General features: G+C 42.7%; 2 protein-coding genes across 4 annotated transcripts in view; one reads left to right on the plus strand and one right to left on the minus strand.

Annotated features, from left to right (window-relative positions):
- sema5a (sema domain, seven thrombospondin repeats (type 1 and type 1-like), transmembrane domain (TM) and short cytoplasmic domain, (semaphorin) 5A) overlaps nt 1-15,661 on the minus strand; it is a 156,596-nt gene that overhangs the window by 8,728 nt on the left and 132,207 nt on the right. For 2 of the 3 annotated variants that reach the window (XR_014875996.1, XM_085172121.1), the window contains exons 17-19: nt 4,030-4,239; nt 1,789-1,959; nt 1,444-1,599 (exon numbers count right to left, since the gene is read on the minus strand). Coding sequence is in view for 2 of the 3 variants with exons in the window: in XM_085172121.1 (XP_085028247.1) it covers nt 1,444-1,599; nt 1,789-1,959; nt 4,030-4,239 (537 nt within the window). In the remaining variant the exon portion in view is untranslated. The remainder of the gene's footprint in view (nt 1-1,443; nt 1,600-1,788; nt 1,960-4,029; nt 4,240-15,661) is intronic. The other variant, XM_085172123.1, reaches the window with a different exon arrangement.
- On the plus strand, nt 10,663-11,481 carry LOC146511313 (transcription factor Adf-1-like). The gene is made up of 2 exons (XM_085172124.1): nt 10,663-10,967; nt 11,109-11,481. Exons 1-2 carry the CDS (start codon nt 10,838-10,840, stop codon nt 11,366-11,368), a joined length of 390 nt encoding a protein of 129 aa, XP_085028250.1. The 5' UTR covers nt 10,663-10,837; the 3' UTR covers nt 11,369-11,481.

Below are 15,661 nucleotides of genomic sequence, written 5' to 3' on the forward strand. Positions count from 1 at the left end.
CTGTCTTCCAATTCATTGCATTTGTGTGTGTGTGTGTTTGTGTGTGTGTGGTAGAAGTATCGGTTTTTGTACTCTGTATCGGCAAGTACTCAGATCCAAGTATCGGTATCGTATCGGTTTGAAAAAATTGGTATCGTTGCATCCCTACACCAAACAATTAATATGCTGCTGTGCTGCTGACATGAATGTAATCAAGGTTTACTGAATGACAGCAACTTATAGTACAGTGAAATTAGTCTTCATTCTAACTACTGAGTCCTGTCCTGTTTATGGAGGTCTATCTATGCATGATGAACTTGAGTATTTTTGAATTGGGAGAGCAGAAAAAGCTAAAAATAAAGACTGAACCTGAGAAAGGAAGTCAAATAAAATATAACTGCAGCTTATAAGCATGCCTGCACACAAGCCTACCTAATATTAGATCTCGACTCATAATAATAAAGTGATACTAAAACTTCTGTCATGCACGTATAGATTCTGTCGGTGAAGTTACGTATATTAAATAAACCTCAAAGGTGAAGACTCCTACAAACAGCTGTGAGCAAAACACAAAATGTCTTCTCCTATTTTTTTACCCTGTACTACATTCAATGGCAAGAGAAGACATCTACTGTTATTTGATATGAGATTTGTTCAGGCAGTCTGAGACAGAGCCTGACGGTGGGCGTCTCTACAAGTTGGCAGCCCCGGTGAGCAGTTAGCTCTCTGTGTGCAATCAATAACGTCTATCTTATTTTCTTGTACCTAACATTCTGCTCAACTATTTTGAATTGACATTTAAGAAGTTGTTAATAAGTTGTTCACAAGTGGCAAAAACACTCCCACATGCTCTTGCCTTAACAGTATAACTATTCTCATTAGGAAAGAGCTTTCAACATTAAAGCTAATATCATTATTATGGAAACACCACATGCAGAGAGGCAAGCAAAAATACCTCATTGACCGGATACAAACAGCATGCAGGAGCAATTTCTTCCATTTGAGAAACGCAAAACTGCTTGTGTAAGTGCTTTCTGCATGGCCTGACAAGACTCATAGGCTCATAATGAAACTAATACGGCAGCAGGATTGTTGGAATGGGTGGAGGGACTGCCCTTAAGTGTAGCACCCGAGTTCACGCCCCCACCTAATCACCTGCCGTACTCAAGAGTCCTTGAGCAAAATACTTATAACCCCAACCATCCACGGAAGCGCTGCCCTGTCGCTGAACCTGACCTCTGACACGAGATGGGTCCCTTAGAGGGATCAATAACGCATTTCATTATCATGGGATTCTTGCAAATGAACTCAATTGCTGCTGTGGGCATATGGTGGTAGGTAGTGAAGAGCGTGTGCGTGTGTTTAAACTTGTGTGTTAGGTCATGCATGATTGCCCAAGATTTTTCTACACAGGAAGGAAGGAAGGAAGGAAGGAAGGAAGGAAGTAAGTGTGTGTGTGATCACCTGGTATAAAATTGGAGTCAGGAGAGCACGGCCTGGTCTCGCTGCTGTTTCCTAAGCACTGGTTTCCAGTGGGGAAAAGGACATCACAGTGACGCACACGCAGCTGGGCGCCGCTGGAGTCACAGTGGGACCACTCTGACCAGCTGGACCAGCTCTCTGGAAACGGCAATGACAGCAAACCTCACACACAGCCTGCCCGATGGGTGTATGTGAGTGTGTGTGCTGCACTGGATGAGTATTTTAGTGGTGCATTGGGTGCCCTCTGAGGGGCTCAAAGAAACTAAAGAAAATAAACAATGAGCCTGTGTAGCTGCTTATCATTAAGGTGTGTGTGTGTGTGAGTACCTGGACAAGGCTGCGTGTTGCACAGTGCCTCCTCAGTGTGAAGACCCAGGCAGATGTCCCCTCCGTAGGCTGGCAGGGGGTTGCTGCAGGTTCGTGTTCTCATGTAGTGACCCCCTCCACACGTCACTGAGCACTTGGACCACGAAGACCAGCATGACCAGCTGCCGTCCACTAAACCGGGGATATCAGTGGCACATTTTTAATATAAATGTGAGGTGAGGCAGCAGGAAAGAGTCACTAAATTCTGCTGTTTCTGGTTTTCTAATAAAACGGTTGCTAAAAATGAGGGTTTTCATATCTCCGAGTTCTTTACAACAGACAGTTTCAATTGAAGTCACTCGAATCCATTTTGAAACACCAATGATTGATACACACATACGAGGCACGGAGAACATGTGTTTGTGTCTTGAACTGAAAGAAGCTGGGCTTCACCCAGCTGTTACAGCAAAGGCCTGACCTCCCTAAACCGTTGGAATAACACTCTCTCCTGTGATTAATAAAGATAAATGAAGCATCGCAGTCCGCTGCATGGCTTCTCTCTTCATGTGATGCCAAGCCAAACAACAGACGTTTAAAAGACATGAATATGCAGGCTATCAGAGAAGATTTGCTGCATAAATAGGTGGATGAATGGAGAGAACGAAGAGAGGGAGAAATAAAAGGAGAGGAATAAAGAGAGCAATAAAAATGGTGTAATCTTTACACATGAATCACAGCAGAAGCAAATATCCTTTGCCAGTCATCTGGATAAAACCTCACTTCATTGTAGCAGAGAGAAATCCCCTTTTCGATTGCTTTTAAAGACTTGGAGATGGCTGGCAGCGCTGCGCAGGTAATTGAAGTTGCCGATGCTTTTTGTCATCTTGGTGTAATTTCTCTATCACAGAGTGACACATAAGTCGATCCCTGGCCCTCGATGACGGATCGTCTCATCTCGGGTGCAGACTCAAGAAAAACCTGGATTCATTTGTTTCCAAAGCAGATGGATTGTAGGCATTGCGCTTTCCCCCCTGTCTCCTCTGCTCCTTCACAGCAAACTAACCAAAGGAGGATTAAAGTTGGTCTTCCAGCCTGTCTTAGATACCTCGAAATAATATCTCACTTTGAGAGGGGTGCTAATTGAGTGTGCATTAGTATTCATTGCTGCTCAAGTCGTTTCCTTTTGGGGACAGGAGCGCAGAGCTGTTCATCAACATGTTGTAGCTGTGGTATTATTCCAGTCAACGTCCCAGAAAAAAGTGTACTACACCTATTAACGCAGTACAGGAAAATCAAAGCACATTCACCCAACGTTACACTCAAGGGGCGAGCACCTGTGGCAACCTTCCTCCAGGAGAAACCAAATCAGATTCTCTGAGATCCATCCAAAGTCCTCATCTGAGCTCGCAGCTGATAACAGCTTACCCTATTAGCGAGAATGGTCAAGCCGTTGAGGAGCTGAATGGTGTCTGCTTTCACTGAATGAATTAACAGGCTGTAAAAATAGTATAGATGGCCATTCACTCTCTTGTCTCTTTCGCTTGCTTGCAGCCTGGCAGCAGTTATGAAGACAGATCGCGGGTGTTGAAGACGATGCGCCGATCCGCGCTTTTAGCAAGATAGCAAAGCCGTTCTCCAGGGAGGCTTGATTAATAATCATCCTAGACTACGTACTGCTTGTCTGCTTACCGCCCTTGCAGGATACCAGGTGTGCTTTATGCCAAACTAAGCAGTGGATTTCCATTTAGACAGCTTACTTTCCTTGTCAGACAGAGTATTCTTTTAATTAGAAAGCTTCCTCTTGCCGTCTTCCACTAGAGGAGTGTTGAAAATGCATTGTCTCAGGGCTTTTCACAACAAAATAAGGCCTCCCATAGCTGGCAGCATAATTACCCAGGAATGTAATTACACAGTGGAGCGCCACAGGGACTGTCTCTTTGATTCTTGGCGTAAATTGGGGTCTTCGTCACACCTCTTATCTGCAACTGATTTCTTTTGTGGTTCCTGATAATTTGGTCAGTGATTTTGTCTCTGCACTTTTTATACATTAATCACACGAAAAACCCGACCACAACAAAAAAGCCGAAGCCTGAGTATCATGTGGAGGAGTGTGTGTTTAAATGTGTGACTGAAAAGGAGACTTATTGACTCTAAGTCTTTTTTCTTTTTTTAAATCGATGCATGCCTTTGTTACTATAAATGAAATTTACTGAAATCCTCTCATGTATTTAACTGTACAGAATATGTTTGTGGATTTCTTACCTGGACAAGGGGTAATGTTACACTCTTGGTACTCCTGTGCCGGCCCCAAGCAGGTCTGACCTCCATAACGGGGCTCTGGGTTACTGCAGGTCCTCTTTCTGCTTCGGATTCCCCGGCTGCAGTCTCTGCTGCACTGAGACCAGGAACTCCAGGATGACCAGGCACCGTTTACCGTGTGGCTCGAGATCCTCCCCAGACGAAGCACTTCTCCTAAACAACACATGCAAGTGTGACAAAACTCTCATCAGTATCTGAAATTGTGCTATTGTTAGTAGTTCTCAATAATGAACACTGCTGTTTGCAGGAAGAAAGCAGATGGCTGTTCTCCATTACCAGCATCAATGTGCGCATCTATTTTCAAAAGCAATAAGCGGGCAGAGAGTCAATAACCACTCTTGACAACAGTGTATGTGCCTTTACTATTAGAGTTGGGAGCTACAAGCTTTAGCTCAATTTGTGCTGAAAGAGTCTGGACCATTTCCTGGCTTGTGGTGTTTTTCAGTGACTTTCTGCTGTAAAGCAATTTGAGGGATTTCATCAAATGATAGGAGCTTCTAAAGGCCGTCAGTCTTAGCGTGCTGTCTCAAACAATCAGTCAGGAGCACAGATGTTGGTTTATTCATTCCCACTTCTGTGTTTGAGTAATGCAGGTAGCATGGATCCAGGAATGGCTGGTATCTTTTTTTTTGGGTAGGTTAGTCCCCCAAATCTGTGCAAACAGATTTGCTGATACCTGAAGGATGATTATTAATTATAGTTCTTATGATGCCAACTCTATATGATGTCATCCATTAGCCTGTTTGGAAGACTCAAATCTGTGATTTTGGTCATTTTAAACCAGACCAGAAGGCTGTATCTGAAAGTAAAGCAGCAGTAAAACAGTTAGTTGTTAGTCCTACTCTGATTTATTGTCTGTTTTACTCTACATGACACCATCGTTTACAAATAGACATCATGCTCTAACAGATAGGGAGACTAGCAATTAAAATCCTGAACTAAAAAGTTATAATGAAGTCATAAATGAAGTGAGAAGTAGTGATTCTCCATAGATTTGGATCCAATTTGTCTTGTTTGTGCAGCCAAAGGAGACGGTCATAAGAAAGATTGCAGATTTAAGGCACTTTGATATTAGCATCACTTTTCATCTTTAACATACAGTCTCCAGTATTTCTCTACACATAAAATGCAATTAGGTACAACGTATTAGGTGTTGCAGCCGCTTTAAATCAACAGTATTGGTAATTTACCAAAATGTTTTTTTTTAATCATGGTTAATCCACCGTTATGTGCAAGCTCTTAAACTGAAGTAATATTTGTAATGCTAAAATTTTAAATTTGTTCTTATCCATGACTTTTCAAATGCACTAATTTATAAAAGAAACAGAAACACATTAAAGCAAATTATGATTCTTTTTTTTATTAAGATGCCAAATCACAGTTATTTCCTTGCATCCCTGAAGAGAAAAATTAGTTTTAGTGTTTGAATGCTTGATTAATTTCTGAGTTCTTAGGGAAGTCCAGCGTGGCGGCTCACGTCTAGGCATAAGAAAATGTGAATTCAATTTGTTGTTTGTCTAATAAATGACACATATTTATTAGTTTGAAATTTGTGTGACTTATTTTAAAATATTTCTTTTTTTTTTTACTTTTATGACAGGTGCACAGAGAGTGCTGGAAGTTGTGTGTAGTTGCCTTCTTATTGGGACTTTGGTTGAAAAAGGTAAGTCATAAATAAAGTAAGACTCAGGTGCCTGGCAATGTGATGCCAAAAGGTTGTCACCAACTGCATCAGTATGTAACCCTCTGGGTTATGATCCAATATCTGTAAAACCAACGGCTGTTAGGGTCCTCACTCTTTGTTAAAGCTAATTGGAAAATGGTAACTTGCAATGCTGACACGATGACCACCGTAAACACTCCACCTGCTATAATCAGGATGTGCAAAGTCAGCGTGTGCCACACAAAACTGCTAGCATGACTCTGAGCTATGAAACTTTTAAACCTCTACAAACGCACATGCCACCAGAAATCAGCTAGACAACATAACCCATGATTTTAATTTTCTCTTTAAAGATGGCTTCGGCCCCGTCAACACATGAACATGCTCGCTCATCAAACAACATCACTTGACTATTCTGTGTACTCTCATCTGGAATGAGTCGAATAGATGATTCCTAATGAAATATGAAACCCTAATTCCTACTAAACTGTAATTACCGCGCGCATTAATCAGCTCCTTGCTCTGAGAGAATGAGCAGAATGAGTGGAGAGAGAAAGCTTTTGGCATTTTTGAATGAAAAGAGCAAATTCGTCTTTTCGACTGAACGATAATCACTCAAACATCCGATGGAACTACAGTCACTGACCGAGCGCTGTTTTGATGATTCACTCCTTCAGAAAACTGTGCTATGATTTTTATATTACTTTTTTTCAGATAATAATGCAAATCTTCATTCAGTGCCTGCACCGCGTCTGCTCGGCATCGTTCTGCGCTCCGTCTCGTTTTGCTCTTGCATTTAAATGAGTGCGAGGAGAGCGTATTAGGGCTTTTCACACAGACCGCAGATGCACATCTGGATCACGAATCTTAGGAATTCAAGCGTGAAACCTTCCTTTTGTGTCTGATTCTCCTCTTAATCTTTTGATTTTTCTTAATTATTATTATCTCATCTATTTTGCGGATGGCCTTTCTGTAACTTTCTCTTTCTCTCTGTCTTCCTTTGCTATTAACGTCCTCCTACCTTTTGTCTTGCTGCTATCTTTCCGTCCTCCAGCCTGGCCTTGCTGTTTTGTCAGCATTGCTCTTTTCACTGACAGTTATCATGGTGCGACTGCTTTGTATTCTCAGGGAGAAGAGAGTGTGTTTACTTAGTGCAAATCCTCAACCTCTTCATAACTACGGCTGACCTTGGCGGTGCACAGGCTGACTCACCCTGGCGTCAAGATGGTGTGAGTGCTGACAGGCCCGTCGAGGGCTCAAGGCCCCCAGCTCTTTATCGATTCTGAGCAGGAAGTGGCATGGACAGTCCCACCTGGCAGTATGACCCATACTCTTTATCAGCCTTCAGTAGCCCGGTAGACTGGACCACTGCACCAAGGGAGATGGACTGCTTCACATTAATGCTTCTCATATGTGCAAATATGTAGGCACAAATTACAAGAGCGCTGCAGTCAAGACACACATACAATACAAGTATGTGCAAACACAGCCTTGGATTGTGTGTAACCCACAATACAGTATATATACACACACTGCACTTTGCTCCCTTTGCTTGTTTAAGCTTCTTGCTGGGGACTGCTCTGATGTACTGCGCATATTGTTAACGCTACTTCACAGGAGCTGCCCTACTGTCGCCAAAACAAACAGCTTGGTGCCCTCCTTATCAAATAGGTAGCGACTGGATCTATCGATCATCACAAGAACCACACACAGCCAGAGAGAATTAATCCTCACTCTCCTGACAGGCTAGGCTGAGCCAAAGCTAGGAAGGACACAGTGCAACATCCAATAGTCCCCACCGCAAAGAAACTAGGACATAAAAAAAGAGTTCCCTCCTCCCCTCGCTGAACCTCACACCCAGCTCAAAGGCAAATTGCACTGTAAACAAACTGGCGAAGTTATGTGTGTGTGGGATCATGGATGCTGCGAAAAAGAGCAATGGTGGATTTTTTAAAAAAGAAAAAAATTTGCAAGACCGCGCAAACACGCAACGCCGTGCAATTGAATGCACCGTACAGTCAACTGTTAAGACAGAGATGGAGCTGAGATGACATCTTCAAACTAAAAAGACAACTCGGCTTCAAGATAGACAGATGTGAGAGGCAAACAGGTGGAAAACATTTGAAAAAAAGAAACTTTCAGTAGAGAAGAGAGATGAACTGTCAAGTTTTATCAGCACCAGAGTAAACCAAGACCACACTGGGAGAGGAGAGGAGAAGTGCTTCTTCCAGCATGTCCTAGATTCTGAACTGCACATTTACTCCCCATTACTCTTCCTCCCCCTCCGCCTTTACTTTCCATATCAGATCAGCAATGTGTCCCTGAGGAGGGACCCATTTCGTTCAATGTGTGTGTGCCTGCAAGTGTTTAGAAATGTATGGCCGTTCGTACATATGGTACGAGTTGTAAAACCATAAAATTAGGGGCTCGGGCTGTTTGCAGCGGCACAGCGTGGCCGTTTTACCTGTGCTGTCCTGACGTCTGCCGGGCGATGACTGACCCAGAAACCCTCTAGAGGAACACTCTCAAGGAAGAGGCAATTAAAGGTTTGTAAAAGTGCAATTAAAAAACCCACTCCTGAAGAGCGCGAGGAACGAGTGCACAAGTTCAGAAACACACACACACAGAAGAACATGGATTTAAATGCTAACTTGAAATAAGTAGACGGATTACTGAATGTACTAGAACGGGATGTTTCTGGAATTCACCTAAGTTGAATCCGAGGAGTTTGTCATGTTTTTATGAGGAGGATTAAAGACCCAACTTGCACCTTCAGAGAGCGGTGTCCTCTGCTGAAATACTGTCATCCCTACTTCCAGGTTTGATTACAGACTGATTTATTGGACTAAGGAGGTTTTGTTCACGCTCTGTAATATTTAGGCTTACAAGGATACAAGGACTAAAAGCACATTATTCGACCTCCAGCATGTATAAAACACATTTATTTACTTTGTAGTGTTTGCAGGGTTTAACATTTAAAGGGATTTCCAGGAGGTTAAACTTTATGGCTGAATTTCAGCGCCATTAACTTCATATCGTATTTAGTTTTCATCCCTGCCAACGTTTGAAATCCAAAATTTGAACCACACTAACAACCAACCTTGTGCATTTCACAGTGCCCATGTTTGCTTGTGTTTTTGTCTTTTTTTCCCGAGGCTTTGATTTTCTGACAAGAAAGCTCTGCATTGAATCATAAGATTTGCAGCTTCTGACTGACAATTTGTCTTTGAATGTACCATCAAGGAGAGTGCTGGTAATTGTCTCTGTCTCAAAGTGCAACAATAAAACAACTATGACAAGAAGATTAGGGTAAATACAACTTTTCTTCCGTATGCAGGTTTCAGGTTTTACTTTTATACTATGCAAACAATTAACTGAAATAAACACCTTGTTGGAAGGTGAAAAACCTGAAGTCTGTAACTCTATGGCAGACTTTGGAAAACATCCATCCATCCATCCATGCATCCATCCATCCATCCATCCATCCATGCATCCATCCATCCATCCATCCATCCATCCATGCATCCATCCATCCATTCCTTTCAGCTTCTTCAGGATACCAAGGCTTTCCCAAGTGAGCTGAGTGTGTCCTGGATCTGTCCTGCAGTGTCCTTCTGGCAGCACATGCCCGAACATCCCACGTAGGAGGTACCCAGAAGATATCCTAGTTCCTCCTGAATAATTGAGCTCCTCAAATTATCTCTAAGATCGAACCCAGACAACTTATTTCCATCATGTGTATCGGCAAGCTCATTCTTTTGGCCACCAAAACAAAAAGGTACAGCATCAAAATCACAGAAGACGCCACACCAATCCATTTCCCTGGACCTCAAGATACTAAAACTCCAACACATGGGTCAGCAACTCACTCCTGATCCATTCCTTTTCCAACTAAGAGCCATGGTTTCAGACTTGGAGGTGCAAATGTACGTCCCAATCCTTTCAAATTCAGCTGCAAAACACAAGCAAGCTGGAGGTCGTGGCTTGTTGAAGCCAAAAGACCCACGGGACTTGCAAAAAGTAGAGAGAAATCCTGAGATATACTGTCCTCCATCCTCCAAGTATAAGTGACAGCAGGCAGCCCTGTGTCCAACACGCACCCGGACATATATGAAATATACATCTTATACATAATTTACCTTTTTATGTTCTATATAAATCGTCTACTGACGAACATAGTCTCACAGTTGGTGTTCTAGCTCTCTTGACCAGATTTTTGTTTTGAATACAGCAGAAGGAGCACATATGAGGAAAAGAAACTCAAGGCCAGCTCTTTCCATTTATCACTCCTGCCAATACAATCACGAGTAACACAAATGTTCAGCTGGTTCTGCTGGCTGTTCTGGTGGACATCAAGCACATGGTTGTTGTATTTAAAAAAAAAACTAAAAACACAGCCAATGCAACTATCTATGATGGCCAACAAACAGTGTAAGAGGAAACTTATTTCTTTACCTGCACTAAGGAAACTTGCTACCATCAAAGAAAGATCCTTCTCCCTGATAATTTGCCTGGCTTTCTGAGGTAGCAGTCAGACCAGATTAAAAAGAAGGGAAATAAAGCTGAAAGTGAGTCAATGTCAGAGAACACAGGCAAAGAAAAGCCCATCACTGAGCCTGAATGTGAGCACCCAAAAACTTTTCTTTTGTTGTTAAGCTTTATTGTTGAAAACTGTTTAGACGGCATTGTCAAAATCTTCGGGTACAATGTTTTTAAGAGCTTACGGTGTGTTCACACCGAACGCGATGGACGCGAATAGAGCGTCAGGTTTACATGTAAAGTCAATGGAAAAGCGCGATGACGCGCGATTGTGGGTCCCGCGAAAATTCGGAAGCAGATTTGCGTCGTGAAAACGCCAAAACGCGTGAAACGCGCGTCTGGCGCGTTTGACTCGCGAATAAAACCACGCGCGTGAGTTTTTGTGTTGCATTTTGTGCATACGCGCGTTTCGCGTCTACCGCTCGAGTTGGAAAAATCTGAACTCCAGCGTCAAATCGCGCCGCGACAACCAATCAGGAGCCTGGTGACGTGGCTCTGACCTAGGTCAAAGGGGCAGATCCAGCCAAAACCCTTGATTCTTCATTCAGTATGGAGGAAAAGCTCATCAGTGCCGTGGCTAATCACCCAGAGCTATATGATGCTAGCTACTACTTCTACCGAGACAGGAATAAAAATGACCTAGCTTGGAGACACATAAGTGAGGAGATCGGGCAACCTGGTAAGTTCATTCCTTCTTCTTTTTAATTTTCAGACTGACCCGATGAACCCGCGCAAAAGCTAGCAAGCCCGCCTACTGTCCCGCTATTTTCCCACTGATGTACAAATACCTTTCCGCTAACAAGATAATGCGTTTATTCAGAGGACATCTGCAGGAGAAAGTGGAAGAGCCTCAGGGACACTTATAATAAGGAGAAGAAGACAGAGAAGGAGAAGAGGAGTGGGTCTGCAGCAGGATCGGGGAGAAAATGGAAGTTCTTCGCGGTCATGGGGTTTCTGGACCCCTTCCTCACTAGCGGCAATATGGTGCGGACCGTGGAGAACTTCTCCCCCGAGGACCAGGGACAGCCCGAAGAGGCAGCAGGGGAGTGTCAGTCAGAAGGTATGTTTACATTGAGTTAATGTAGGCAGTTAATTTATGCGTGTTGTCATACAGGAATATATTTTGTTTATTAATAAACAGTATACAGTAGTCCCGCTGTTCATCCGTCACTGCCTCGCCTTTTCGCAGATTTTCTTTTATTGCACCGTACAGCTTTCAACTATGCGCATTGCATTCTGCAGCCCAAATGACAAATCTCCGTGTCGTGTCTCCTGCGCTTGCCAAACTTATCATGTTTGGTTTTGATAACCATCACGTCCAATAGAAAAAAACAGCACAAAAACACTCATAACTATGACCCTCATTCGGAAATAGACACCTGCACCGGGAGCAAAAAAGGCGCACAAAAGTGGCGCTGCAGACGGAGAAAAAGCGTGGCATAATACTTTTACGTTTTAAAATCGACAAAGGTTTGCACTTTGAGAATCAACTTATGAGAACTGTGACTACTGTTCATGTGCTGCAATAAATGAGAGACCACTGTATATAATAATAAGTATAGCCATGATTTCATGCAGACATGGTGTAATGGCTTTCTGCCAAAAAGTATAAAAAAAGTGATTTTTATTTATTTTTTTTTTTTTAAATTCTGACAGGTGGTGGGGTTTTTTTTTTACTGCTTACTCTGACTTTCTAATTTTGTTGACTCTAAGTCACAAAAATTTGTGCCGCTCTGTAAAGCGCTGTTTCTGAAGGTGAAACAGGCAGCGTGTCACTGGCATCCCAATCTTACCCTGCAAATTTGGTGTCAAGTTAATTCCAATTAGGTTGTGAACTTCATCTGACAGCAATCTGGAGGAGGGCACGGGTTACGTGCTTAGGTGAGGCATGACTGACAGGCATACAGGGTGGGATCTTGCAACTAAGGCGACATCACCTAAAAAGTACACAGGAGCGTCACAATTTAAGCCATTCGCTGCCGTAGAGACACACGATGCAAACGAAGAGGATTCCATAAGAGCCTCTTCCTTAAATGGATCAACTTATTACACAAAATGAACACAGTACTCCACAATGACAAGCAACACAGGCCTTTGGAGGGGTTTTTCGTATTTACATACCTCATTTACATAAGCATTCAAACCCTTCACTTAGTGAATGGTTAAAACATCTTTGGCAGCAATAACATCCTCAAGTTTTCTTGGGAGTGATACTACACACTTGGAACAGAAGGTTTCTCTCATTCTTCTTGGCAGAATCATTCAAGCCTATCCCTGCTGGATGGGGAGTGTTGGTGCACAGCCAATTTCAGGTCTCTCTAGAAGTGCACTATTGAGTTCTGGTCCAGATTCTGACTGGCCGAATCAACAATATTTTCCGATGATGCTCCCGGGTTTCCGCATGGTTTTAGGCTATTGGGTATTTAGAATGTAAACTTTTGCTTGTTTCTTTTTTTTTTTTTTAATCTTTTTTTGCATCCATTTTTCCATCTGACTAGTCTCCCAGTCACTGTTACAGATTCCCACACCATGATGCTGCTGCTATTGAGCTGGTACTAATGAAGTGACGCCAAGAGCATAGTTTTCGCTACACGTGGAATCGTGGCGGAACAGTTAAATCCTTCTTTAATCAGAGCAGAGGATCTTGCTTCACATGGTTTGAGAGCTGCCTTTTGGTAAACCCCCAGCAGGTTTTCACATGCCCTTTAGTGTGGAATGGCTTCTGTCTGCCACCTCTACCATGAAGGCCTGATTGGAGTAGTGCTATAAGGTTCTTGAATGCCAACAAAGGAACTCCGCCCATTAAGTCTGACGTCAATAGCCATTTCTGGAACTCATACAAACACTGTGGTATCAAAAATGACCCAAATTCTCCTATCTTTAATAAAATAAAATGATCAGTGTGGCTGCTCTCTCAGTCAAAAGAATACCTATGATGATTCATCCACAACACGAGGTTAGACATTAATGTGCTGCTGCGTGGTTTTGATTACTCGCTATTAAAAATTCCTGATGCTCAGCTTTGTGTACCGATTCAAATCTCAGTTAGCCTCAGAGGGATTCTTTTCAGAAGCATTCAAATATTGCAAAAAAATTGCTGTTTGGCAAACCACGAGTCCATGACCTATAGTTACACCATAAGATTTTTAAAAACTGAGTTTAAAGATGTGATGCACATAAACGGTACTAATAAGAAAGCAAGAGAAGCTGACAGTAATCACAGATTATTTTTAGGCGCTTGTTTATGATACAAGTGTTCTTGAGCAATTTGTGTGCTACAGAAATGTGCCTTGAAACAATATTGCCTCATAGGTCTATTTTTTTAACCTCCTGGCTTGAGTTTCAGTTTCTATACACTAACAACTTTGCACCAGTGCACTCTAATCAAGTCAAGAAAGACCAAAATTGATCTATAACATTTCATTGCTATATTCACAGAGCTCCTCTGAGCCTGAACCCTGAACCTTCTTGCAACAGGTAACAGGTCTAATCACTGCCCGATGCTGCTCGTGTGAAGCCTGTGTTTTCTGCATGCTGGGTTCTCACCAGGTACTCCATCTTCCTCCCACAGTCCACAGAAATGACAGGTATATTGGCAAAGCTAAATTTGTCATAGACGTGAATGGGACTGTGAATGGTTGCCTGTATTTCTGTGCTACCCCTGCAACAGACTGGCGACCTATCCACGATGTACTCCACCTATGACAACTGGGACATACTCCCACGCCCCTCCAGGATCCTAAACTGGATAAATGGAAGATGGATGGATGGAATTAGATATGAAGCTTATGTGCAAGTTAAGTAAGGAAGATCTGTAGTCACTCATCTGCCTGCATCCTGGATTCTTTGCTGCTAGTCTCTTTGTTACATTACTACCACTTTTTTGCTTGACAGAGTAACAGCCACATGAAAAGGGAGCATTGAGTGTAGGAAGAGAGCAAGAGAACGAGTCAGAATACCAAAAAGACAATAAGGACACTGGGTTGGTTGTCATCCGTCAGAGTCGTCCCTCAGCGCTGTCTTGTGTCTACTCAGTGCCTGCTCACGACATCCGTGCACAAGAACTAATCTCTCGTCCATGAGAGGGCCCTGGCCTTGATACCAGATCAGCTGAAGTGAAACACATCAGGCTGCTGACAAGCCACCGTTTCTCCCTGGGATAAAATGAAGCCATCACTCACCAGCACAAGCTAGCAAAATTACAAACTCACAACCTTCTTTCATCTTTACAGCGCTTTCTTTTGCCTCTGCCTCTGGCTTTGTGTGATGCAAATGATAAAACATTTAAAGCAGCAGTGGTATAATCAAGCTTAAAAGCTTTTTTTTTTAAGCTTGATTATACCACTGCTTCACATAAAACCAGCCTGACTAACTTTTAACTAATTCACCACATGTACAGATTGAATCGCACAAGAATATCTGTTTTATCGACATATGGCTTTGCAGAAACCGTCATTTAAAATTAAAAGTGCAGTGGGCTGGCCTGTGGCAGCACAGACAGTGAGTAATAGCTACGAAGTCTTTTAAATTAAGCTGACTAATGATAGAAAGCGAGCTGGTTTCAATCCTTGCCACAGTGGGAGGGTTATTTCCAGTTTTATGTCGAATACAGGTGGCTGCTTGATTGGTGGATAATTGACGGAACAAAAAAACACCGCCCCCGAACACAGAGAGTGCAGTCACAGTCCTGAATGGCAAGCAGCCTGATATCTGGCAAGACTTAAAGGGTTGTGTTGTGGTTTCAGTCTGTTCAAAAACCTGAGAAAAAAGCAACACAGTAAGGAATTACAGAAGAAAGAATGCAAGCAAGCTTTATTAATTCCACATAGGTTGTGTCGTGCTGGGTTTTGTCTACCCCTATTTGTGGAGCATACATGAAACCAAAGACGGCATGCCTTCTCATACATTTGAGCAATGTTAGCAGCTCTGTCTGGATTTTTATTGGTTGTGGGAAAGAAACCCCAACCAAACTTAAACATGCTCCACCACTCTGCGTTCCTCCGCCACTGCCTTGTTTGAGTTTTGGATGAAATGGATTCTGGGATATTGCATTTCGTCATTTCAAACTGATTGGAGACCAAAACAGCCAATCAGATTTTTTGCATCCAAGTCTGTAATTGGCTGGTTTTGTGGCACAAATATAACGGTGTACAGAAAGAGTTGAGCGTGCACGGGCAGAAATGTTGAGAGCGCAAGCAACACATTGCGAGCAAGCGCAAATGCAAACTGAGCGAGAGGGGCTTCTATTGTGTGTGTGTGTGTGTGGATAATAGCAAACACTGAAATACATTTTTTGCACGCAGCAATGAATTTTGTTCACTCAAATTTAGGTTTTCTTCGCTCAAAATAAATTTCTCCTCAAAATGCAACACT

The sequence above is a fragment of the Neolamprologus multifasciatus genome, chromosome 9, assembly GCF_963576455.1.
Source record: "Neolamprologus multifasciatus chromosome 9, fNeoMul1.2, whole genome shotgun sequence".
In the NCBI taxonomy this organism is placed as follows: domain Eukaryota; kingdom Metazoa; phylum Chordata; class Actinopteri; order Cichliformes; family Cichlidae; genus Neolamprologus; species Neolamprologus multifasciatus.